Source organism: Mytilus galloprovincialis, chromosome 12 (assembly GCF_965363235.1).
Source record: "Mytilus galloprovincialis chromosome 12, xbMytGall1.hap1.1, whole genome shotgun sequence".
NCBI lineage: Eukaryota > Metazoa > Mollusca > Bivalvia > Mytilida > Mytilidae > Mytilus > Mytilus galloprovincialis.
Genome location: NC_134849.1, coordinates 36103841 through 36131553, shown reverse-complemented (window position 1 = coordinate 36131553; position 27713 = coordinate 36103841). Strand labels below are relative to the sequence as shown.

At 31.2% G+C, this 27713-nt stretch overlaps 1 protein-coding gene across 2 annotated transcripts; it reads right to left on the bottom strand.

The window, feature by feature from the left end:
• Positions 1–27465, bottom strand: LOC143055012 (uncharacterized). 2 transcript variants are annotated; one of them, XM_076228137.1, is made up of 9 exons: positions 27343–27465; positions 21486–21598; positions 16104–16208; positions 14467–14718; positions 11962–12008; positions 11075–11176; positions 10533–10640; positions 3549–3624; positions 1–1477 (listed from the first exon to the last, which is right to left on the bottom strand). In XM_076228137.1, exons 2-9 carry the CDS (start codon positions 21524–21526, stop codon positions 157–159), a joined length of 2052 nt encoding a protein of 683 aa, XP_076084252.1. In that variant the 5' UTR covers positions 21527–21598; positions 27343–27465; the 3' UTR covers positions 1–156. The 2 variants fall into 2 exon arrangements, with proteins under 2 accessions (XP_076084252.1, XP_076084253.1); XM_076228138.1 differs by lacking the exon at positions 27343–27465 and adding an exon at positions 21852–22037.
• Positions 27466–27713: the final 248 nt, after the last annotated feature.

Genomic DNA, 27713 nt, shown 5'->3' with positions numbered 1-27713 from the left:
TATTTTGAGAAATTTTAAATAAATGTGTAAACCACAGTAAAACACATGTATTGTTTCACTTTGAATATCCCTTAAATAGCTTTGGCCTATCTTTAATGTTGAAGGAAACATTAGGTAACTTTATAACAAAATAAGCAGTTCTACGTTAACAAACGGTTAAAAGCTACTAAGGATCCGATAACTACTATGACTGGCATTTGAAGCTGGTTGTAAAGGTAGCTGTGTAAGGTCTTGATCTGCAGTCATATCTGGTATTGGATTGAATTCTTCGTACGTATAACCGGGTTTCAATTCCTCTCCGCAGTTTGTGCAAGGAATGCCTTGGTCGGGTCCACACACTCCATCGGATTGTATACATTTATTATATCTGAAAGTAATAAATGCACCTGCAAATTGTTTCCCACAATAAATATTACCACTTAACCCTTGCCACTTGCCTTGATCAAGGCATCTCTTTACTCTACGAATTCTGATGGTTTTGCCATTTAGGTATTTCACATCTTTGAAAACCCGACAAGATGGACAATTTGCCCATATAGACGGTCCACATATAGACGTGTGGGTAGGTGGAACATTCTGATTGTGAAATTGTAGGACATTTCGTCCACAATACAACATTTTTGTAGTTTCACTTATCACTGGTGAATACGAATGTTTTGAATCTGATTTACAAGGTTTATACATTAAATTAAGTGCAACCTTATCGAGTTCGCTCAAATCTTGCGATCTTTCAGGACCATCTTTCAATTTCCAGATCTGGTCACCGTCTGCCTTTTTCATATTATCATTTAGTGGGTACATCATTATACTGAATGGATCAAATCGCGTGAATGCTACAGTGTTGCTTCTGTATTGATAAGCACTGATATCATCAAGATCATCCGTATTGACGTTTACGTAAAGATGGGAATCAAAGCGATTCATTTGATGACTAAAACCCAAGGCGTGTAGTAATTCATGTATGCTGGTTCCTCCCATGGTATCAGAAGGTCGATTATCTCCTAGATGAATGAAAGGAAATTTACCCTCGTATGAAGTATAAGCTCTATCCATCAAATCTAGGTCAATTCCAATACGTTTTATATCTATACCAATTTTTATATAATTTGAGGATCCATCAAACGATTCGTTCGTATATTTGAATTTTAATCCTGGTGCTGCAATGCTTATCTTTTCAATGGCATTCTCGATATGCGGTAGCCAATTACTGTTTAAACGGTATTTGTCTACATATATCTGCACATTTACAGGGCTACTATGGTCGTCAAATGTGTGGATATACTGGGAGCGATAGTAAATCCTCATAATTTCATCGTGATTCCTATTTTGAATAGCCGTAAGCAATTCTTTAAGTTTAAGTATACGAAAGAACATCTCATTTTTTTGGCCAGAAAACCACATATTTTCATTTCTTTTAATGTCCCTCAACATATTGGAAGAATTTTCAGTTTTGTCAAAGGATTTTGTTCCTACGTCTCTGAAATATATATGAATAATAAATATCATTTGTATAGAATGTCTTGTGACACTAATTCAGATAAAAAACCCATTTTTAACTATGTAAATTCTATTGATATTTGTGTTTCAAGTTATCAGATCAGGCTAGTAAAATTTGTGAAAAACACTTTAAGGGCAATGCACTAAAAAGATTGAATCACAGAAATTATTTTTTCTTTTTAAATTGAACGTCTGTGAATTCTTAGCCGTAGAATGACTTAACTATATTATATGATGGGCAAAGCACCTAGTTATAGCATACGACAGATCATATATAAAGCGTATCATTTAATACTGTTGTTTTTCTTTTAAATATTTGTGCAGCATAGTGTGCATAAAATATAGATACAATACTTGTAATATGTATTGTAACTGCTCACAAGCAAACTTCTTTTGAATTTTCTAATCATTTCAAATGGATGTTAAACGTCAAAAAACAAAATAAATGCATGTTAAGGACGCGATCATGATACTGTGATATGTTATACCTTAAGTGTATCATAATCTAATTGGCTTAGAAGTGTAAGTGTTGCAGTTTCGAAATAGATCTTTTGCATTGAAAAGGGCTAAATCCCAACTGGCAGAATTGAATGTCACTCTCCTCATAAAATTAACCCAAAACATATTTGATTATATCCTTTATCTAAGTGCGTGTCAATATATTTCGTTTGTTATCAATTCATCTCTTTAAACTAGATTGTCTTGTTTCAATAAATCGATTTGTAAAAATCCAGCATCCACAATTGTAAGGCAGTCTTTGTTGTCGGGTTGTTGTCTCTTTGACACATTCCCCATTTCCATTCTCAATTTTGTTATAATTGTATCATGTTTCATAGTGTGAGTTCCTCGTCAAGAGGCAATAGACAATTGATCATGATGAACTAGTGTATGTTCCAATTGTCGTTACCGCAATCCCATCATAGTTTTTCTCTTGAATGTGATTTATCTCCGAATTAGTCTTATCCCTCGATTTCTACTTATCAAGTGTAACATGACAAGTCCAAATAACGGAGATGTATCTGCTAACCCTTCGTCCCCAATTCTTGTAGGGGTTCGTGCTGCTCAATGCTAGACCTTTATGCATTGTTTGTAGTCTTGTTTGTCTTTTGGTTGTTATCAATAACGTTGTCGAATTAACGAATTGTATTTTTTTTAAATTTCTCTTAAATATAGTTCAGAGGATTTTTACTAATATTCGGTCGATGGCATAACTGGTACAAATTGTTGTCCCCGCGGAAATTATCCTTCCAAGAGCATTAGTGAAAATCGCTAAGATTACTATATCGAACATGGTCCAGTACAAAAAGTACGAGACAGCCATTAACACGGACACAATTTTCGTTTGAAATAGTAAATGTTCCGTTATCAACAATAAAATGTCGGCCGTGTCTGAATCAACTGCAAGACATATGTCTTTAATAACTCTAAACAAGACTGGTTTATTTCTTAACAAATGCAAAATCAATAATATATTGATAACATTTGCTCAATTAACTGCTAGTTATTGAATCAAAATCATTAATTCACAAGACTTTTGTTTGTAACCTTTTCTGGTTTGTATGTGTCTATGACACGAAAGGAAAGATTGTTAAACGTGTTTACCTCATAGATCAGACATCAATAACAAATCAACTGACCGTTTATTCCTTTCTTTAAGAGTTTGCATATCCGAACAAATACATGCCATTTGAATTACAACCGTCACCGGTGACTGGCGTACCAAATTGTAATTCTTATATCGTTGTTAAGTTTTTAAGGAATCATAATTCGACTTAACCATTTCAGTACTAGTATTTATAGTATTTACTAGTGTAAAAGTGACGAACATAACCTAAAATTCATACGGAAACAGGGTTTCGAGACAACCAATTAAAAGTATGTTCGATGGGTTAGAGTTGATCCTATTTGTGCTCAATATCATTAGAATTGAAATTATTTTAGTACATATTTTGATAATTTTCCTTACTGTGAAAGTCCTTCGAAATTGTCTTGGATAGATAAATTGTACTTACTTTAGTTCAGATAACATATTATACCGTTATAATACTTACCCATCAAATAAGATATGCTGTGATACAGTCATTTCAAACCCTACTACTATTGTATTACACGTGTCCCTAGCCGAATCTTAAAAAAAAACAAGAAAACAATTCTATTTACAAAGTGTCATAGATCAAACTTATTCGTTCAGTGTATGTTTACTTGTTTTTGTTTCAATTTTTTTTTATCAAGTTAATCCATTTCAATTGATATTTTATAGTGTGTCTTTTTATGTTTTAATGAAAGACTACTGTCTCACATTAGGGGATGGTGGTGCCTGTTTTAACGTTTAAACCCGCTGTATTTGTGTGCACCTATTCTAAGTCAGTAGTCTGTTGTTCCGTGGTTGTCGTTTGTTCGTTCTCTTTTTTTATATAGATGAGACCGTTGTTTTTTTCTGTTTGAATTGTTTTACACTGGTCATTTGGTGGCATGTTATAGTTTGCTGTTCTTCGTGAGCCAAGGCTTTTTAAACATTGTGATTTTGATGGAAAGTTGTTTTATTAGCACTCATACCACATCTACTTCTTTTATTTTGACAGATTGACTTTTTAAAGAGTTAGCTGTACATGTTATAATTGTAGGGTACGATTGTAATAAATTAAATGTATGACCAATGGTAAGGATTAACTCGTTTCAAGCTGAAATGTTTTCAGATAATGTCTAATTTTCTACTTGTTTGTATAGACATGAAAAATCATATGTAAATGCGCTTTATTCCTTGTCACATCCGATATGTGTAAGTTTTTTCATTGTTGAAGGTCGTGCGGTTGCCAATAATTGATCTGTTAGATAGTTGTCTCAAAGGAATTCTTACAACATCTTCTTATTTTCATATCTATATTAATGCCAATGATTACTGATAATTATAAGTTATTAAATATAAGGGATTTCCAAGTGAGACGACTAGAGTGGGAAAGAGGTAAGGGAGGTCGTTGTTTTACCCCAAAAAGGGTTTTCTGTATTTCTTTTTCTGCAAGACCTGCGGATTTGATAGGTGTACTTTGCAGATTTAGTGTCTCTCATTTCACAAAAAAACGACAAAAAGACTTAGTTCTGACGAAAACTGCTTATTGTATGGTAGTCAAAAGAAGATAATTTCAGAGTAAATCAAAACTGCTTTTTATGTTTGGCCTGGGCCAGAGACACTAAGCTGTCGTTCTAATTGTTTTGCTCCAACAGAACCTGCAAACAAAAGTAGTCGTTGTCAACCAGTATCGTTGTTTTCAGAAGTAACATGTATTACAAAGCGGTTTAATGTAACATTTAGTTTCGGACTTCTTTTCTGCCCGGGCCACATATAGAACGGAAGCATAGGTCTTAAAACCCTGCAATTTGTCTAAGATATCAATTTTCAAAGTTTTAAAAATTGTATGTTCAAACAACCAAATAAATTTAGAGAAAACACGATTAAACTGCTTTTAATGCAGAAAATGTCTCAATTATGAATTCAATATTACAGAAATTGATTATAAAAGTGCTGGAAATAATTGGTGACAAAAAGATAGTATCTGCATTGGAACGGTCATATTTTTACGGCAGAGAACAGAAGATACAATAGAAAAAAATACAGTATTATTGACATTTGATGATTTGTTTTGAATGCACCTTCAACATTCATACTAGAGAGAGTAAATGGCAATTGTGGAAGGGTTATTGTACATCTTACACTTCGTATGACGCCAGACTATTTCAGAATATGCATTTGTATAACTGAATTGAGTTGTTTAAAAAAAATCGTTAATCTATACAATAATTTAGGAAAAAATGTGAAGCACACGAAATTGAAGTTCTGGTGGTAAGTTCTTTTTTGACGAAAGTGTTAATAAATCAAGAAATAGCTACAGTACTACCTGTGACATTATCTTATCAAGGGTGGCCTGCAAAACCATATCCATCATTATATCCCCTGTTGTTTAATTTATACACAAGGTATTAACCAAAAACTAGTCAAGGATGAAAAATTATATAACTAACAGTTCACGTCTCTCAGGTAAAATTACTGTGAATTAAAAAATAAACGGAAATAATAAAGCTAGTTGAACATATGGTTCTAAACATTTTTATATACTGTTTCATGACTGTTTCAACTTAAAGCTTTTAAATAATTATATCAATTGAAATAATTTACTACATGTATTTTCCTGACAAGTGGAGAATAAATGAATATCATCTTCCAATTTGATTTACACTTTCACAATGCCTGCGTTTTTCTATTGAAAAAGTGTTTATGAATTAATTTTCTAAAATCAAAATTGTTTATGCTTTGAGAAACTAATCTACATTTAACATTGTTTAACAAATGATCAGGATTATCTTTAGGACTTATTCTAAATAAAATTTAGGCAATTCATTATTTCTCTATTGAATAGATATATAATCATTGATTTTCAAGTTAATGCACACCTCCTGTTTTAAGATTTGAAAAACAAAATTTAAAACTAAAGTAGTATGTTTGAAGTTTTCCTGTAATAGTAATAGATTGTACAACTATGTTATCAGAATTTATTGAAAAAAGATTGATATTGATCATTTCATTTTGTTAAGAAACATCTTTGTGAAGTTACTTGCTTCGTGGTTCCTTTAAACATATCATTTGCACGATTATATATTATAACTAATAATAATAAATTCATTTCTTAATTCAAACTATTGAATGCAAAATGTTTCAAACAAATAAAAACAAATAAAAACATTAAAATAGAATAAAAGTATACAACTTTTCAGACATAAAATAAAAAAAAATCAACAAATAATATTAATCAACAATGAATAAAACAACATTTTATTCTACATTTAAAAAAAGTGAAATGTCAATTAAAAAAACTGAGTTACCTGTACAGGTAAATTTTAATGAAACATACAAGCTGAAAACTTTATCCCCGATAGGTTTCAACAGGTAACATAATTTGATAAAACATCAACCTATGTTTTATGACCCCGATAAATGACCAGCAACTCAAGACTGAATACCCTAATAAATGGTCATCATTTGATGTTGACCATACAATAGGCATGATAGGGTGGACATTAATAAGAGGAAGTCACAGATAGTACTGTACGCCCAATGCTGATATTTCTTTAATTAATTTATAAATGTACTATTTTTTGTGTTGTTCGAAAATTTACCCTAACCAAAAGTGAAATGGGGGTTGATGTTTATACCTTTAAAAGACAGTCGTACATTTTCATTAAAAAAAAAAACACTACGAAGCAACATTTCTGCAGCGCCTGCATATGGAATATATATCACCCAGTTGACGTGATTTTCCAGAGCTTGCGTTTACTTGCATGCGTTTTTGAGAGATGGTTGGTGTTTCAAACGAAGCTCTGAAACCTACAGATCCAAGTGGTGAAGTTGAAATACTCTCCTAGAGAGTTTTACGGAACCCTTTACGAATTGGTGGGACGTTGTTGCATATATATGTCACAGATGACCACGGATGTATTCCCGACCTTTTACGCGATTTGGACTTGCATGAGAAAACTCGATTTTTGGTGGGGTTCTTGCTGCTAAGTTTACTTTGAAGTGTTTTGTGGACTGAGTGATCTTTTGTTTTCTTTATTTGCCGCGGCGTTTTTTTTTACTTTAAGTTTTTAATGTTTTTTATGAGTTTTGAGTGTCCTCTGTATATGTTGTATTGGTGCGCATTGACTACATATATTACGCAGTTATGTGATGGTTTTAAAATATGAATCTAGTATCTTTTGCAATATGTTTGAGATTATGTGAACTTAGAGAAATAATGAATAGCCTGCATTTTAAAGCTTTTACTATGTGAGCCGTCTTATAACATAAAATACTCGTATACTAATTGTTTAATTGGTTATTACAATTATTCTTGTACGACTTTGCCCCCCGCAGAGCTATAGAAAAACAGTATATTAACGGGTGTTACACGGACTCTTTTTAGACGATACACGGACTCTTTTTAGTTGTTACACGGACACTTTTTATGAATAGAATCACTCGTGCATGATCAGTGAGTTCATGGGCACTTTAACTTTCAATTAGATTTGAACTTTTTGGTTCACCGACTTATTTCCTGTCTTTTTATTGAACAAAATATTTACGTTAGCATTAATATTTTTTTTCAAACATTTCCAGTTAAATACTATTCACATCAGTACACTCTTTAACTTCAATAGTGGGGGGTATGGTTTTCTCCTAAAATAGATATTTTGATCCCAAATTTTATGAAATCCAACTTTTTTGTTGGCCGATCAATGCATTTGAATGGGGACATATAGTTGGAACCTCCCTTTTTAAAATGACTGGATCCGCCCCTGGTGCTAATTTATACAAAAACATTTTGGTGATGGCGTTGAAAAGTAAATAGTTAATATACTAAAAAAAGAACATACCGCCCCCTTTATGAAGCAAAATATTCGGTCAATAAATGTTTTCTTTTATATATGGACATGAATTGTATTTTGGACAATGCTGAAAGTAAAGAAAGGATGATACTGACGTGAACATTTCAATAAAAATAAGACAGGAAATAAGTAAATAAAAATCAAATCTAATATCAAAAGATAAAATCCCTATCAACTCACCAATGCACGATTGATCCTATAAACAAAAAGTGTTCATGTAATACACGTCCAAATAAGAAGCAAATCTAGAAGAAAATCATTCAACTTATGTCATCAATTTTGGGCGGTAAGCTGCGATTGGATCATATAGTAACACGTGTTTAATCCCGATCAACACTTGTAGATCTAGAGACGAGCATGAATTTAAAAAAAAAATCAAAGTATATTCCTGAATATATATAATATTAAGACAAAATCCATTTTTTTCATAAATATTTCATTCACTAATGAAGTAGGAAATTCATTCTTTTGATAACTTTATATTGTTATCGAATTTATATCAGTGGCGGATCCATGTCTAAATCCAGAACAAAACAGGGGGGGGGGGGTCCAACTTTATGTCCTCATTTAAATGCATTGATCTTCAAAAAAAGGGTTGTTCCAACCCCCGGGACCCCCACCACTGCATGTTAAATTCATGTATTTGGCAACAAACGCGCGATTTTTACAATTTTTTTAAAGGGGGAATGAGGGGATTGAATGGCTCATCCTGAATTTTTCATCAAAAATAAAGATCACAGCCTGTGTATTTTAATATGAATTAGCATCCCCCCTCCGCCTCCCCGCTTTCCGTTGTATTCATAAAAATCAAACGTTATCTTACTTACCACTAAAATATTCCTTAATATATTACTTTTTTACGAAGTTGCATTTTAAAAAGACTTAAATGTGTACTACAACATTTATCTTTTACTTGAAATGGTTCTTTTTTTATTATTAAATTTTTAGATTCCTGATTTTTTTTGAGAAAAAATCTTGGTTGAAGGGAAATGAAGAAAAACAAATGTGTTTATACTATAACTTACATTTACTGCTTTATGGCTATCCAAGTTTCTCAAATGTTTAGTCTTGCTTAAAGTATTATTACTTGAAACGTCGTACAAGTCAGATAAAAAACAAAAGTAACAAAAGAAACAGGCCGGTTACAACCAGCCGAATAGTTTTTCTACACTTGTAGTCAGGTCAAGGTCCTCGGCTATCGCCTCGGACCTTGACCTGACTACTCGTGCAGAAAAACTATCCGGCAACGGTTGTTACCGGCCTGTTTCTTTGTTACCTTTGTATTTTATCTAATACATGCACAACATGTACAATAGGAATGTTATCAGTAATTAGGTCAATTGATATAACCATAAGTTGTCGAAATTTTAGTTCGGTCAATTGTTGTTACAATTTATGCGCTGGTTTACCTTAAAAAATAAAACTGTAATAAAAATCTAAAAGTATTGCCAGGCATCATAGATTACTACTTTTTAAACATATGTCGATGTTTAACTTAAATCAATGAATTCATAAAGATTCCGTGCGCTTATAAATGTCAGAGTGTACTGCCAGTTCGAATTGAAAGTGTTTCTGCATAAAGCAAGAAAAAAGTGAAAAAAATGCCATAGTGAATGACAAATACAAGTCAATTTGCAAGTTATCAATTATATTAACTTTGTTAATTATTTTAAAAAAAATCAAAACCAAAATTAGATATTATAAAACCGAACCCCATTCAATTAATGTGTTGTTCTATAGAAAATAAGAAAAGTTGGTAATTGATAGTGTGAAAGCTATGTAAATGTAAAAAAAACCTTATAAAATCAAAATTAACAGGTAACACAAATCAAACATTCATAATACATATAAAAAAAGAAGATATGATATGATTGCCAATGAGACAACTCTCCACAAGAGACCAAAATGACACAGAAATTAACAACTATAGGTCACCAAAGTACGTTTCCAATACGATGTGATTCAACAAAATTGTATATATCTTTTTTATAATCCTAAATTTGTCTGATTCTGAAAGTGTAATGAAAAATTTTGTGCATTATATTACTCAGTTTATCTCACACTGTTTTCCTTTCTTGATGTGAAAATAAAACTAAAACTTCACATTGAATGTTTGGAACTCTAACTGAGCTTTAACAACGGTTTCTGGTATTTCAGTTTAATAACTGAAGAGAAGATTTTTTTGTTTTAAATCTTTTGATAACTATTTAGGATTGAAAAACTGCACAGAGAAACTCCAACAACAATGCACCATAACTATCAAATGATTCAAATGTTTTAACAATGTATGTTATGCCTTGAAAGCACATTTTATTGAAACTTTCTATCGTCGGGGTTGTTTTTTACAATCCGTCTGTGTCCTTGTGAATGGAATGTTAGGAACTTTCATTGACTGTGGATGACCCATTTTCATTTAATATGTTTGATAACTGTTCATGTTGAAACTTTATTCGTGTGAAAAGACCAAGACATATTGTATGTTAGATCATTTTTTTCCCGCAAGCTTCAAAACATCATTTGAGTACATGTACATATCACAAAATTTAGAATAGTTTTAAGCATTTCGTTTGTTGCGTGACTTCTAAAACTCTATTATACTTTTAAAATATTTACGATACCTGATATTTCATCATCTTTAAAAAGTGACGGGGGAGGTCTTTTGGTAAAATCAAATTGTTGAATATCAAAATATTCAGAATAGTCCACATGTTCGATTTCATCTAGCTCTACAATAATAAATGCAAAGTTAAGTTTGCAATACCTTTGCACAAACCATTACATAAAGTTCACATTGATCGACGTTATCACTGCAATGAGTCATACTTGCAAAATTTAATCAACAACTTATTAACACATTTGTAAAGTAACCCATTATATACACGAAATCTTTTTACCTTAGTTACATTTCTAACTCTTACTTGTTTTACATTTTGGTGTACTTCTTCTACTCAAAGATTGTTTCTACTATTGAATTCTTGCATTTTGATTTGCGCATTAAAATCAAGCATGGATGTCACTTAAAGGATATGTAAAGTGAAGACTAGTCTAAATAAATCCAAAATATGTAATAATGTAAAGCACTTGATTGTTTATATGTATGTGGCTTTTGAAATGTCTTCGATCACCTAAATCAATATTGAATACAAAAAATTAACCATACCTGATATGTTGTCATCTTTAAAAAGAACTGGAAGACGACATTCGGTAACAAGATTTATTGGACGTTCCCTAAAGTTAAAAAAGTATTTCTCTACCATTTCATCTGGCAAAAAATAGAAATATAATAAGTATATAACATCTATCACGAAAACATAATTGAACAATCGGTTAAAACAATGTGTACATTGATAGACGTATTCACTTTCATTCAAAGACACACTATTCGAATGAATAGGTCATTGTCTATCAAATTGTTATCACAAAGTTGAAAGCAAATACATGTATTAGCAAAGTAAACCTTCAAGAAAATTACTGTACCTAAATCCGATTTTTTTCAATATTAAAATATGTTGTTATTCTCTTTTATATTTCATCCTCTGTCACACAAATCCACTCAACACGGAGATTATGCGAGTTATGAATTATTTACTTGACTTGAATTTTAATATTAACGTAGAAATTCGTGTGACAGGTAGGCTATATCTATACTGTTTGTATTGTATTGAGAAAAATGTACACATGTTATCTAAGCAACACTCACATTGAGTGTTCAATAACCCTTTTCCTTTCATTTTGGCAATATTTGCACAGTTCTTTATTAAATCAAAGTATTGCAATCGTAATTTCATTTTATCTTTTCGAATTCTAAACTTCGGCTAATGGTTGCTCTATCAGTTCAAAGTAAAGATCATTTAATTCTTGACATTTTTGTACCCTTATTCTATAAAAAAAAAAAAAGACTATATGACATAGGGCAACGTTTTGTACGCTAATCTGACTTTTGGTCTTGACTTCAACCAAGAACCTTAAATAACAAAATAAATAGATCTCTACTATATATGAGTTATAAGTTATATCACCTTACATACGCTGTATGAGATATCGTACCTTTGTCCATTGTTACTGCGTAAAAAGAACAATTATGTCTTGAGCCACTACAATAAATAAGTAAAATCGCTTGACTATAAACACATAAAAGCTAAGGATACAAGATACCAAGTTTCGCTTAAGAGATATTTAAATAAACAAAAGACCCGCGTAGTAATAAAATATTCCAGATAAAATTTGTTCTTGTTAAAACGGTTTAATCATTAAGTAATTGGAAACTTAATTATTATATGGTCTACCATGGATTTAGCGTCATCAGAAACGCTCAAGTCAAGTATTTGAAAGGCAAGGATGAAAACAAAGCGACGTTGAAGAGCTATATGACCAAAAAGGGTATAAAATAGACAATCCATCTAAGGTCAAATTTGTCATGTTTCGGAGAGAGAGACTGTCAAATAATGCATAAGGGTAAATACCTCTCTTACGGAGTCTCCGGATGGCTTCAGTCACATTGTTTTTCAGATCTTGAGGATGCATCGAGCAAATTGATCGATTAATTTTTCGTAATCTTTTATGGTCGCAAAGGAGATACACACACATGAAACACAGTGATTGATGAGATAGTTCTTCAAAATAGAAAGTGTTCCGCTTAACTGGGTCAGTTTCAGAATTGCGTAAAATTTAAACGACATCTTGCTAAATCACAAAGCACAGCAAGAAAAATTTGGCGGAAGAAGAAAAATGAATTATTAAAACCAATTGTTCAGAGAACAATTATCCAACTGTTCAGAAAACAAGTGAAGGTCTTTCCACCCAAACAAAAAGTATTTTGATATGAAAATATTAAAATCGAGCTGAGAATAAAAATATAAGGTTTCTTTACCAAAAATGTTTCATAAGGGAGATGATTTGTTACTTCAGGTTTAAAAAATATAACTTCCAGTTTCATTTAATGTGACTTGACATATAGCTTTATCGTGCATACATTAAGTAAATACAAAGGTGAAATCTAGAACGTCAAATTTACCAATGACCTTGACCTCAATTTCAATGTCATAAACCAAGACTACAAATCAAAAGACACTAGATCTTTATTATACTTGGTTAACGAGTAATACTACTAAACGCATAATTCTAAATATAAGACTGGCTAAAACTCCTATTTAATGTTTACACACCCTTTCAACTAAAATGTATGTGTTACGACATGTCGCAACTAACAATTTAGTTAAAATTATTATTCGATATCTTATACGGTTTATGCAAGGACTTGATAATAAGCCAAAATGAAAATTAGAACATGACTTTAATCTTTGACCTTGACCTTATTTTCTTTTGTTGGACCACATACCTAATTTCAAAAGACCCTAGGTCTCGAGCACTTGTAATTTACAATTAACAACTACATTGTTCTATATCTTATTCAAAATACAAAAAGGAAAGATGAAGAGATACGAACAGTATTTATGTTATAACATATCTGGATTCCGAGTACTTTTCCATGAAGAAAGTGCAAAAATGTAAACATCCGGTTTCCTCAAGGTCATTTCCGGGTGTCATTTTTGTAAGGTCATATGTCGCACAACCTTTTGCAAAAGATCATACGGCTTTATAATGAACTAAATTGATGTACTAATCAATAACCTTATATGAAGACATTTCAGGTGCACTAACTCCTATAAGATATCATTAGATTATTGCAGCACTAAATGTAACATATCTTCCTTACAATAAAGCAAACAGTTTGCACTTGTTCTCCATATATATATATCTTTCAAAGTGTCAGAGAAAATGCAAAAACAAGAAAAAGTCAAAAATGAGAACTTGACTTTGACCTTTGACCTGGACTACATTTTCTAGCTTAGAATCTAGGGACCTCAAATGAATAGATTCCATGGTCATACTTTTAGTTGTTTATGAGTTACATAAAACATACCGATAAATTATAAGAAAAATTATTTTGTCGTTATCTTTTTCTTTTGTTACGAAGAAGATGCAGACACAAGATAAACAATGAATAGGGGAAAACTCTTACAAAGAAATTTGTTCGGCATAGCAGGGTGATATTTAAAAGCGCATACACTGTACAATACAATATAACATCTATCTATGCAACATATTGCGAAACAAATATTATTCGCAAAAAAAAGTTTTGCGGAAGAAAATAAAAAAGAAGAATAATCAGAACAAATACAATAGGTGTTTCCACAAAAAAGTGTACAGACCTAATAATCAGAAGAAAACCAATAGGTCTATCGGCAGCAAAATGAAAAGACCTGTCTTCCAGTAGAAAATCAATAGATCTTTGCACAGAAAAGTTGAAACACCTTATAATAATATTATTAATAATCAGAAGAAAACCAATAGGTCTTTTCACATATAAGTGGAAAGACCTAATTAAACTGAGAAAAGTAGTATAAAGTCTTTAACTGAATTATACTACATTATGTAACTGTTGAAACAGTTGTCAGTCAGTTCGATTCGAATATTACTATAAAACATATCAATTCCGTCATATAACTTGGAACTACCTAAACGTATATAAATAGTACTAATCGTACTTACGTCAGATACTGTTTTGACAAATGTAGACGTAATTTGTCTATATATTCTTGATTTCTTAATGTAGACAGCATTGTACAGAGCTTTTGTAAGTCGATTTCTCGTCCTTTCAAAGAACAATCGTCATGACGGAAAACCCAATCAATCACTCTGCCAGAGTGGCGTCCGGTTTTATTGCGACACTCAATTATACCATAACAACTTATAAACAGTTCGTGTTGGTCCATTTGGCATCTCCATTGGCATGTGTTCATTCTGGGTTTTTTGTTGTTAAAACATATCACAGTAATCACATCATACATAATTTAATAATAAAAACATAATTGCTAAGAAATATTACATGATTATGCACTATAATGTGAAATTCGTTTTGATGAATTTTTTTTGAAAAACAGAAAAAGAATCCAAGAACAAATAAAAATAAATAAGATTTAAATCGCTAATCACAATGTTCTATGAAATTTGACGTTCTACAAGACAAGTTAAGCTAGGGCTATCCAGAATTACATCTGTACGCGAATATGCAACTAAAATATAGTTATAGTTTGCATCTAAGTTTCATTATCAGTTTTTGTATTGAAAGCAGTTTTTCAAATTTTACATTTTCAAACACGTAAATGTTTATACATCCAAACGTTTGGTCTTGACGTCTTGACGACATGATGACATATGATTATGTTTGCTGCCGTAATAAGTATGCACGGAAATTATTCAATTTGTTGTTAGGAATACAAATTTTTGTGTCTTTCTATGACAAAGGTCATGTTGGTTTTTTATTTAGAACAGTCAGAGTCTCGCATCAAGCAGATCTCAAAAATCTAGTTATCAGTTGCTTGTATTAATGACATGTTTATATAAATCACGTAAAATTAAATTTGATAACATACATATGCTTCCATCATTGAATCGTCTTGAATGCTAATGTACTGAAGACATGTTTGGAATGACCTGCATCAAATTGACTTGAACCGTATCATATTTTGCCAAAAAAATATTGAAGATGTATATATGGACACATATGAGTCCTCCTCTTGTATATTACCTTAAGCTTGTAAAGGGAAATAGACGTGAGAACTGTAAAAATGACGCTACCCAAGTTTGAACTTGATTTATGTGTTATGGTAATAAGCATTGTGTTTAAGTTTCATAACATTTGTTTGAGGCGAACTGGAACTTTTGGGACGTACCGACCGAGGATAACACTAAATCCTCCTCCGTTGACGCTTTGTCATTAACCAAATAACATCGTGATAATAATAGCCAAAAGAGGCGTGACCATAATTTATCATACAGAAAACTGATGAAAAATCAACTTTGACTACTATAAGAACCTTTAAATTTAAAAAAATACAATACATTACACTTTGAACGGAAAATTAACAGGCAACATTAATCATGCTGATACAAACAAACTGGTTTATTTGCGCTGATTGTACTCTCAGGACGGCATATAGTCCCCTAGAACCGGCATAAATATTAGTACTAATAGTAGTACTAAGTAAAACAAGTAGTATCTGCCAGTCAGTGGCTTTAAAGTAAATTTGTTTAACATGTTTCAATAAAAACAAAACTATGCCCTAAATGTATTTAGTATATATAATAGACGTTGCAGACATCAATAAATCAACAAATCTACATACCGTGAATTGCAGTTTACATATGGACAAGTTATCTCAAGATTAATCCATTCATCATCTTTAGAAATGTGTATCTCATTAGGTTGATTTACATTTGCAAAGCGTATACTGGAATTGAATATGATAGTGAAACATCTTTTAATTCTTTACTAATTATTCATAACAAGCAAATAACAAACCCAAATATAAAGTAACAGTGGTTTTTTTTTTGTGTTCTTATACATATCAGTGTTATTGTCAACTTTCAGCAAAAAACCGATACATCAAGCTCCAGACGGTCCCTGGCATCGGTTCTTCTAGATGTCGACAATTTTACATTTGTTTATTCAGGAAGCCGTATGCTGATTAATATATAAAAAGACTGAACTATGTAACCAATGTCAAGCTCGAACATACAAATAATGTTACAATAAGCCCGAAAACCTTATTGAATAGAAAAAGTTTAAGACAACAACGGGGTTCTGACACTGCAGATGTTATATACAACCCTTATATCACTAAAAATGTAAGAAAACAAGTGCAATTTTCATTCAATTTCTACTGTTTCGTAAATAAAATGTCATTAAACAGACACACGAGTGTCTTTAGATCTATCTTAATGTTTTGTCATTGAGGGAATTGAAGTCGAAGATTGCATGTATGATAAACACTTTTTTTTTTTTGTTGGTTTTATTGATGATTAAATCGGAAACTTAATAAAAATCGGAAACTTATTACATTTCTGATTCAGCAATCCACTTAACACATCACCGGATTCTAGAACTAAACAAAAGAACAACAAAAACACAGAAATTCCTTTAAAAAATGGAACAAACTATAGCCATATGTATATTGTAGAACTAACCTAGAAAAATCAACTCTAACAAACCAATCTAATTTATATTTTCTTCGATAGGCAAATACTATTAAGAATTATTTACATTTGCTTTTATGTCAGAGGTAAATATTACATGCATGTTCGTAACAAAAAAGAAATTCCCAACAGAGAGAAGCAGCAGGTACTACAAGACAAGCATTTTTAAAGCAACATTGTGGGTCTTTTAAAATAAAAAATGGCATGATTTTCCTGACAATTTAGAACTTGTTAAAAAAATGACGTTTACCAGTCCACAAAGGACACAAAATTGTCTTCCTTTTCACAGTGTAGTCATTTTTGTTTATCTTTTAATATGCAAGACAAATATTTTCGTATTCGAGTTAAAGCATGTAGTATGTTAAAACCTAGAAACAAGGGCTCTCAAACTGTAATCAATCGAAAAACGCATGTTTGAAAAAAAGTAAACTTTATGCTAGAGTTAAGTTAATTCGTAAACATGGTGTGTTCGATAGGAACTTATAGTTGTGATGCAAACGTGTATAAAAGACGGGTTTACTTCAATCCAAGTTACCTGCAGACGTTTTCGACATGCGTTAAAACAATCCTAGAAACAAAAACCAAACGTGTAGCTAACTTGAATTCCGTTCATGTAGTTTTACATCTAAATTCTATACAGTGGCATAATTGGTCTCTATATGGTAAAAACATGACACTTTGCACAGTGTCAATTATAGTGCTTATGAACAGATTTTGATATCGACCCAAGCAAACCAAATAAAATATGGTCGCCAAAATATTCATAGATGACATGGGAATATAATATCAGATTATGTCTACCAAAATGCAATAGTTCAGTACATATTCGTGTATGGTTTCAAATGAAAGTCCAGGAAATCAGTTTTCAATACATTATCAGGTCTTCAGATGAATTGTCCATGATTCATCTCAAAATTGAAATAAATGTACCTACACCATAAACATTCGACATAAATACTAAAACAAACGTGTGTTTATGTTCTCAAATACATAAAAAATAAACCCTTATTAAAATTGGGCTGTGTTCTTATAGTTATTGTAATAAATGAATCTATTTGGTGGTATTTGAACTGTTTGAAGCAATTTTAACATATTTTAACAGAAAATTATTAATTTTAAACACAGAACAACTTTCATCATTGAAAGAAACAATAATCTGAAGTAAATGAGTAGTTTTAAAAATACTGGTTGAGCTTATACCATTTATGTTGTTTTCGGATTTATAGACCTATCAGAACGTCTCACTTATCATTTTTATTCTTTTGAAAGTAGACATTGTATTATTGGTGTATGTTAAATAAAGAAGGTTTTGCCATCTTGAAATGTATTTGACATCTTATGAACCCTGAGATCTATTATTTTCTTGTACAAACTGGTATGGCAATTGCAATTATTACTCCCTCTCCATGTACAGAGAGTATAATAATAAAACTCCAAGAAAGATTTAAAATAGAACATGTGGAAAGTCCCTTATCAAATGGAAAACTTTAAAGCTGAAAAAAATTGAACAAAAACGCACAAATTTGGAAAACAAAGGATATTAAACACATATATTAACAATGTTTGGTTCAAATTACTTGCATTTATATCCAACACATGCATGAACATTCTTTGATAGTGTTCAAACCTAGTTTGATTGCCTAAAATTTTGAAAAACATACTATTGCTGGTGCTACAACTTTTCTGATTTTTTTTGTCATTTTTATCCGTCTGAACTTAATGTTCATATGCTTATCCCAACACTAATACATTTTTTCAGTAAAAATATATATAAGGCTTCTTATCCTAGGCGATCGAGTTTTTATGCAAAACAAGATGTTTAAAAAGTATTACCTAAATCCCATGCAAATTTTAACAAACAAATTATATTTTGACTGAGAGTGTCTTGTTATCATAAAACTGAGTATTATTAGTGTGTAAACTTTTTAGATTTATGTCATACACGTATATGGTCCAAGCTATTTCTGTAATGATAAAATAAAAAAAAAACATGTCATTTCTGATTTTCAAAATAATCAGATGTTCCTAAATCACTTTTTTTAGAAGTTAATTTGTTAAGTTAACCATAGAATTTGATGGTCTCACTGAACTAGTTAGATGCATCTTTTATTAATACTGCAACGTAAACTACAACAGAATTTTAAATGATACGTATCCCTAAATAATAACGATGGTTTGTACATGCATGTTTATGATTTGGAGTAAGGTATTATAGTCATTTGACATTTAATCTGTAGAATTCATCATAGTAATGTATATATTTGAAAACATATACATTACTGTCTTCGTAACATTCTGTGTTAAGATAGATTTTCACTTCCCACAAAGATGACAAAAATATAGATTGCTGGGGCTTATAAAATATATTGGACTTTTCCACCATAGGTAAAAGCCAATAGTTTTGGATAAAAAATGTGCATTTAGATTTTAAAAAGATAAATATTAAAATAAATTGATATATTTTTTTAAATCTCCACAACTGTCTGTTTTCCCCATACTTTGGCTAACATATGAAATTAATGTAGCCATATAGTTTCCAAACATATATATGTTACATATTTAGTACTCATTTTTGCTAGATTAAAGGGTTAAATACTGACAAATCTGGAAATCTGAAAATGTATTTACCATTCACTTTTACTCTGACTACAAATCCTGCTTCAAACCTGAACATTTCACCAGATAGCCCACACTCTTAAAGACTATTGGAATACGTCAAATAAACAATTATTTGTTACATTACAGTGTTTGTTAATTACAATCGAGGGACCTTTCTATTAGCATTACAGTGTTATATACTAAAGTATTTCAACTTTGAAAAGAATTCTAATCAACGACGCAAAAGAAAACAAATAATGATATTTGGAAAGCTTATACATGTTATATCCTAGGATTTCATTTGATAGCCTTCATGAATATGTAAAGAACTCTTGCATTTTTCTATATTTTGCAGCCGTACTAAAGGTTTTCTCGTGGCTCCATATAAAAAAAATGATCGTTAGCATAATGACTTACACAGTACAAAGTTTTATGCTGTTTACAAAGCGTTATCTTTTTCGTTCTGATATGACCGTTTGGAGCAGTCATTAAATATATCACTTTGGTCAATTAAAATGTTTGCTCAGCTTGTTAACTTGCAGAGGAGCTTGAGACCCAATCCTGTTGTGGGAGACTCCATTTTAGTGATAGACTCGATACACTGATACATGTATAGTGAAAACAATTAACCAATATTGGTATACTGTTACACAATTTGCTGTAGACCTCAATTCAGAGTCAACAATTCCTTCTTTTGTTAGATTCATTTGCCGATGTATTAATCCGTATGCTGGTAAGTCCCGATTGATTATATTAAATAAATGTGACCAATTGCTTTGATAGAAATTCTGTGTTTTTGTTGTAAAGAAAATAATAAAATTTAAGAAACTTAATGCCCAAAGAAACTTGGGATTCCATAGATATGACTAAATTTGGATGTAAAGTTATTTATCTTGAAAATGTCTTCGGTTATTTAAAAACAGCAGTCTTTGTACATTTTGGTATCTAAGTAATTAATGTTTAACTATGTGTGTGACCAATGGTAATGCATATGTACAGTTATTATATTACGTTGCCATTTATTTAGTATGAGAATTTTACAGATTGTCATTGACAAATGTATACTGGTATTTGTAATCTACATGAATATAACTGTCATTTTGAATACCATACAGAAATATTTACCCAAATTAGTAATTTTCTAACTTTCGTTATCTGTTAATAAGGGAATTACATCTTTTTTTAGTTTATAAACTGATATTTAATTGTTAATTGAAAGTAAACACCTGTTCACCTGTTTTATTTACACAAATTTTGAAGATTACTCACCATTATCTTTATGATAATATAAATTGCATTTCAAATAACCTCTTCTTTAAAGATAAAATTATTAGATGTGGTATGATTGCCAACTCCATGATTGTGAATATTTTTAACATGTTTACCAAATCCATTATAATAACGTAAATGGCCATCAAAATATCAAATAAGTATCCTTCCTCTATTTGATTTTTTTTTAATTAAACAATTAATACATGTTATATTACTCTTTTTAGATGACATTTTGAAAGCTTGCAAATTTGATAAAACAATACTTATTTAAAAGGATACAGTATTAAACGTCATTCAGTTACAAATGTCATTCGTGAATAGTGTACACTCGTTCTGGTAATAGATAAACTATAACTCTAGAGAATTTGGAGAGGGTAATGAATAACAAATATATATAAACAATATTTTAAAACAGTCGTTAATGACTGATAAACTATCAGCTTTAGTGCTCATTTCTAATAAACATTTTATTGCATTTATACTAATGTATATTACCTTTAAAACTTTTATTGTGTTTGTCTTTCAAAATATGTAGTTCTTTGTATCATAAAAACCCGTACATTAAGCTACAATGAACGATTAACCAATGTGTTCGAATCGCAGAGATATGTTTTTGTGTAAAGAATTATTGAACTAGATTTTTTATACAAAATGTTACCTACCCTACTGGAGGTTTTCGAGTCTTTGAGTTCGATTTACCCATTTGAATCTATTTTGTTTTCAAGCACTTCCTTTAAATATTGTTATCATCCTTTTTAAGTCCTGTACACGTTATCTGTAAAACGAATAAATAATTGTATGGTTATATCAATATAATCCGATTCAAATCACAAATACAAAACAAACTTAATGGAGTTCAGAATTGTTGGCATGCTAACATTTGTATTCGGAGCACACTAGTTTTAATAAAACTTATCACTTATCGCTTGTATGTCTACGATATATACATACTTATAAAGCAATACTTTTCCTTCTTCTACTACATTAATACATAACACCTTCCAAAATCAAATACGACCACATCTTACACTTTAAGCGTAAACACTTGCTATTTCTGAAATGCTCTATACCAATATGCATCGGCTCTCAAGTGACGTACGCGTCAGGTTCACTTTACTACAACCCAGTACAAGTGTGAAATGGCCTATATCTGTACTGGACTGTACTGATTTTTACTCGACCAGTCTGAATTGGTTTGAATTGTAATCGACATTACTCAACCCTAGTCTAAACCATACTCGACTGAACTAGTTTGTACTAGACCCTTATCTTTTCCATAAGATTGTAAATAGTCTGAACTATAACTCGATTAGTCTAAAACAATCTTAACACATTTTAGATATATCTTATTGATTTAACCCTTTGTTGGTATAAATCACAGTTTTAAAAATAGCTAAAATTACATAAATTCATGTTTGCAACTATTGGTAATAATATTGCTTTTAACAAATATAACATACCATATCGTATAGTAAGCTTTAAAAAAAACTTTGGAATGACCTGATATTCAATAATTCAACCGGGAAAACTATCGTTTTGTTTAGGTTATGACACAAGAAAGTATATCAATGTATTCCATCTCAAATAACTTAAACTTATTTCAAGTATGTAAGTGGACATTGTTTTTTGTAGATTGGTTTCATAATTTTGCATTGTGATCTTGAAACCAAACAAGTGACGGCACTAACGAGTTTGAAAAAAAACAACATTTGATAAGGGGTAAATAAACTCATCATAGATACCAGGACTAAAATTCATCATTGATAAGGAGTAACTTGGTTTTTGTCAATGATATAATATATGATAAAAGAGGGACGAAAGATACCAAAGGGACAGTCAAACTCATGAATTGAAAATAAACTGACAACGCCATGGCTAAAAATGAAAAAGACAACCAGACAAACACTAGTACACATGACACAATATAGAAAACTAAAGAATAAGGAACACGAAAAATAGGGGTGATCTCATGTGCTCCGGAAGGGTAAGCAGATCCTGCTCCACATTTCGTCGTGTTGCTTATTTGATAACAAATCCTGTAAATAGTCAAATTCGGTAGGTCACATTCATGAATGGAAGGGGATTGTAGTTACGACGTAAGGAACATATCCGATATCATTTGTGAAATGGTTATTCCATAACAGTCAACCAACTCGTGATGGCGTCCGTAAATTTTACGAATGGATGATTTCAACTTCACCATTTGGAACTCTTGGTTTAATAGCTTCCTTGTGAGCAGCAACCCCTAATCAAGAAAATCATGATAGGAAATGCAAGCACGGGAATCTCGTATCAATTGGGAGATGGTGCTCTATTTCAGTATTTTTTTCTTCTTCAGAAGTTAGCTTGTAATTGAAATTAGATAGCAGAATATTTTTTTTTAGAAAAAATACATCTCAAAAGTGTGGCTTCAAATGTTAAATTACGCAAACTAATTAGAAGTATTATTAATATTCCTAGACATGGAAAGAAAAATACATTAAGGCTTTAAATATTTCAAATAGCAAATCATACAAATCAATGTGTAGAGTTAAAACACTATCCACAATTGGTGTTAACAAATCATTCAAATGGAAACAGATTTAATTAATTGTAATTTATCATGTGTAATAACCTAGAAATTAATTAGCATGATAAATATTGAGTTTCATATTTCCAACAAAACAATAGTCGGCATTAAGGAAAAACAAACGAACGACGTAATATATGTATCAAAGAAAAACAGTATGAGACTATTTCCTGTCATTTTTTTTATTTTTGAAAAATTATTGAGATATTAATTAAATTTAGTCTTTAGCCTGTCGTTAAAGCAATTAGTATTCATATGTAAGACCTCAGATATAAATGAATTTTCCTTGACAGTTTAGATTTTTTTAAACCAAGTTTATAACTAATCAGAAATTGAAACATACGTACTACAAGAAATGCAGCAAAACACAAGCTGAATAATTACTTGCATTTAGTATATCCAATTGTGTGGTCAAGAAGAACATTCAATAATGACGAAAGCACTCAGATATATTATGGTCAGTGTGTTCGGATGAAAGTATACATTGGGCAGCGTAATGCCTTCAATAATGGTATTAAAATTCCTGAATGTTATTTACCCATACTTTTCTTCATGAAGCCATGTTTTTCTAACTTATATTTAACTATTCTTTCAATGGAACAAACATTGTTAGTTCGATTTTTGCTTTTTTTCTAATGAAGTATGGATATCAAAACGCAACAACCAACGTATTTTTAAATTACAGGTTTTACGGATTCAAGGAAAATCAAGCTCCTTTATTTTTCTACTCTGAGGGAAAATCCATTATTTATATACCAAAGAAGTAATACAGAAGTTGAGCCCTTAAGTAAAAATAAAAACTGATCAAATTTGGTTGATATCTTTAATAGCTTTCTCTGTAGTAATGAGTGGGGTAATATGATAATGAGGAATTCTGTTTCATTATGTAAATATAAGGAGGTGTGGTATGAGTGCCAATGGAACAACTCTCCATCCAAGTCACAACTTATAAAAGTGGACCATGATAGGAAATGCAGCCACGGGTAGTGCACATATCTCTGTGTACATTGTGCAAAGCAGATATATATTGAAAATGTATAAAAGAAAATCCCATCACAAGCTATTTTATTCACTTATACGAGTAACAGATAGCTCAAGCTAGCGAGTAACTGTGCATTAACTGAAGACCTTTTTTGCGTCAGAATAATGTTTGGGATTTTATGTCCTTGTTGAGGTATACTTTTTTTAGTTTTTAACTCGGAATACTCTAATTGTGCTGTGACTTTCAATTTAACCGGATTTGCTATAGCCTGCTTGGTGTGGTCTCAACCGTGTGTATACTCGTAAAGTAACGACCAGGTGTCTCTTTTGCTGGTTTTTTGTGCTTCTACCTGCAATTACATGCACCCATATTCATTCGTTTTTTACATTTGCCTCAATCGAAAATAATGTTCATCTTATACAGAAATAATATATCTAGAATGTTTTACTATGGAATGGTCCGATTGTAATAATTTTCTATCAATTCCAATTGAGATTGCAAGCTATATGTTAATAACAATTAAATGAATGGCTAAGTCATTTAAATAATGCATTTCAAAGAGAATTTACAAACATAAATGTTGAAAAAGGTCAGACAAACAACATAGGAAACTAGCTTGTTAATCCGTCTTGTGTTTGTTTAATCTGCTGTTGTTTTTTCTATGGTCGGGTTGTTGTCTCTTTGACACATTCCCAATGTCCATTCTCAATTTTATTAGTTGCCTACGAAAAAATAAGAGCGAAAACATAAAAGGAAAGTGTAAAATTTTGTGTTAATGACAAAACACCTAGTAACCTAAGAAGAAATGATAACGAAAACACAAAAGGTAATAAAAAATATTATTTATCTAAATGAACCTCTTAACTACACTTATCTCAATTTCGTCTGCACCTATAAATTAGAAAGTAATATACATTATCTTTGATCTGTCTGGATCACAGCAGGGGTTTGAATTCATTTAAACCAATCAATAAACTTGCAAATCACAAAGAATTGTATCTGTATGAATCATATTTAGGAGTTTAAATTCATTACAACCGATCGATAAAAACCTTTGATAGTTATTTTAATAAACACCTTCAGACATTTAGACGATTCATTATTTGCTAACAATCTAAACACTTCTAAAATTCAAACGAAATGTTTCCGCTACAAAAAACTTAAAATGCCCAGACGGTCTAGTACAATGCAGGGTATATAAGCATATCACATTACCATGTTCTCGTCCTAAACATGCATTTATTTTGCAAAAGGACGTTAAACGGCCATACATCAAAACTCTCAGGCAAAGTTGACTTTAGATGAATTTGGCTATTTATTATTTATTTTTTTGTCATATACATGTAGCTCTTCAACGGTTTCGGTACTTATACATCTTCGGATTTCAAATGTTTGGCTTTGAGCGTTCCTAATGAAGATAAATCCATAAAAGCGCTCCGGACGCATTGAATTATTAAACGTGTTGTTTTCAATTTTTTACATCACTGAGTCGATACCTCTGCTGGTGGACTATCAGTCCCCGAGGGTATTATCAGCTCAGTAGTCAGTACTTCCGTACTGACATGATTTAACACTTTTATATAAGCTTTGGATTTCAAATATTTTGGCCACGAGCATCACTGAAGAGACATGTATTGTCGAAATGCGCATCTGGTGCAAGAAAATTAGTACCGTCAATTTTATTAACAAACTTTACTAAAATTGTGTGTTTATAAATTTTGAAATTATTAAGAAACTAAGGTTTCAACTCCCTCAAGCAAAGTTGTCTTTAGATGAATTTGGCTATTTATGTTAGGTATGTTTGTCATATAGCTCTCAACGGTTTAAGTGATTATACATCTTCGGATTTTAAATGTTTGGCTTTGAGCGTTCCTGATAAAGGTAAATCCAGAAAAGCGCTTCGGACGTTGTTTTCAATTTTTTTTCCACATAAGACACAAAGTATAAATCATAGTTCACGTGAATCAGTGACAATCGAATTCCAGCCTATTATTGCACGGAAACCGGTCACGATCTCAATATTTAAATGCTATCATTCTGAACTTGTTATTATTGTGCAGACAACTCTAAGAATGGCAACAGTGTTGGGATGGTCAACATGCGCATTCTATTTCTTTCAGTTGCTGACTTTGAAAATGTTTCGTTTGTACTTTTCCAGTAATACAACTCAAAATTTACCCTCAGGAGTAAATTCCACCCGAAGTTATCAAAATCGAAAACAGTTTAAGGTTTCTAGCCAAAATATGCTATGACTTTTACGGTTTTTACATATACTTAAGTTTTAGTCGATTTCTGATTCTGAAGAAAAAGGGTAGACAAACTCAAAACAATGTGAAAAAACTAGAAAATATTACAGTAGGAGTGTAGAAACACGAATTGACAATACTATCAAATGTATTGTAATATCATAAAGACGTAACATTTAAAATGCAGAAATTATAATATTAAACCGTTTTGAATAAAAAATACTTAAAATTAAAGAACTAAATATCTTGAACTTAGAATTATCTCTCAGTTTTTGCATCTTTAAATAAAAAGGGATCGAAAAATCAATGAATGTTCGGATGTTATCAATTTATTGTACATGAAAAAGCAATGCCATATGATGTTTGTCTTAAGATATATCAACTATATTTGAAAAGAACAACAAGTACATGATAAGTGATAGATTAATCGGAATAATAGTTAGAATTCAATTGCTCCCCTTCATGCTCTATTTGGAAATTCAGAAGGTTTCACATTAACCCGATAACATATCAATCGCACCGTGCATCCGTACAACCACGCTCCCTAGCACCAAGTGTCCAAATTAACCCACTACGAGTGCGCAACTACACTGTCATTGATGCCGCCTGTCGTTGTTTTACATATTCGTTAATGCTAACCTTACATGTCGTTATATTTATGCTTAAGATTGCAATTATCTGGCTCGCCCTATACTGGACTATATTTTACTATCTTAACTTACCGTACTGATATATTTTTTAGTCTTCACACCAAAATTATGAACTGTGGTCTTTGTTCTAAAACTTCACAAAACTTAAGGTTTGGTTTCGAAAAAGTGTAAAAACATAACAAACATTTATAATCGCATTCAACTTGAAAATTTCCACGTCGATATACTTTAATAGTTTAACTGCGTTGTCAAAAATCATAAATTATACGTGTCAAACGATAAATTTCATATAACCTACATTGTAAAACTTGCAAAAGTTATGTCATAAAACCCAAGTAATCATCCTTGTCGAATCACGTTAAATAGTGAGATTTATATCAAATTCAAGAAACTGTGGGTTCATTTATTTTCGTAGGAACAAATTTTCGGGAATAAAGGAAAAC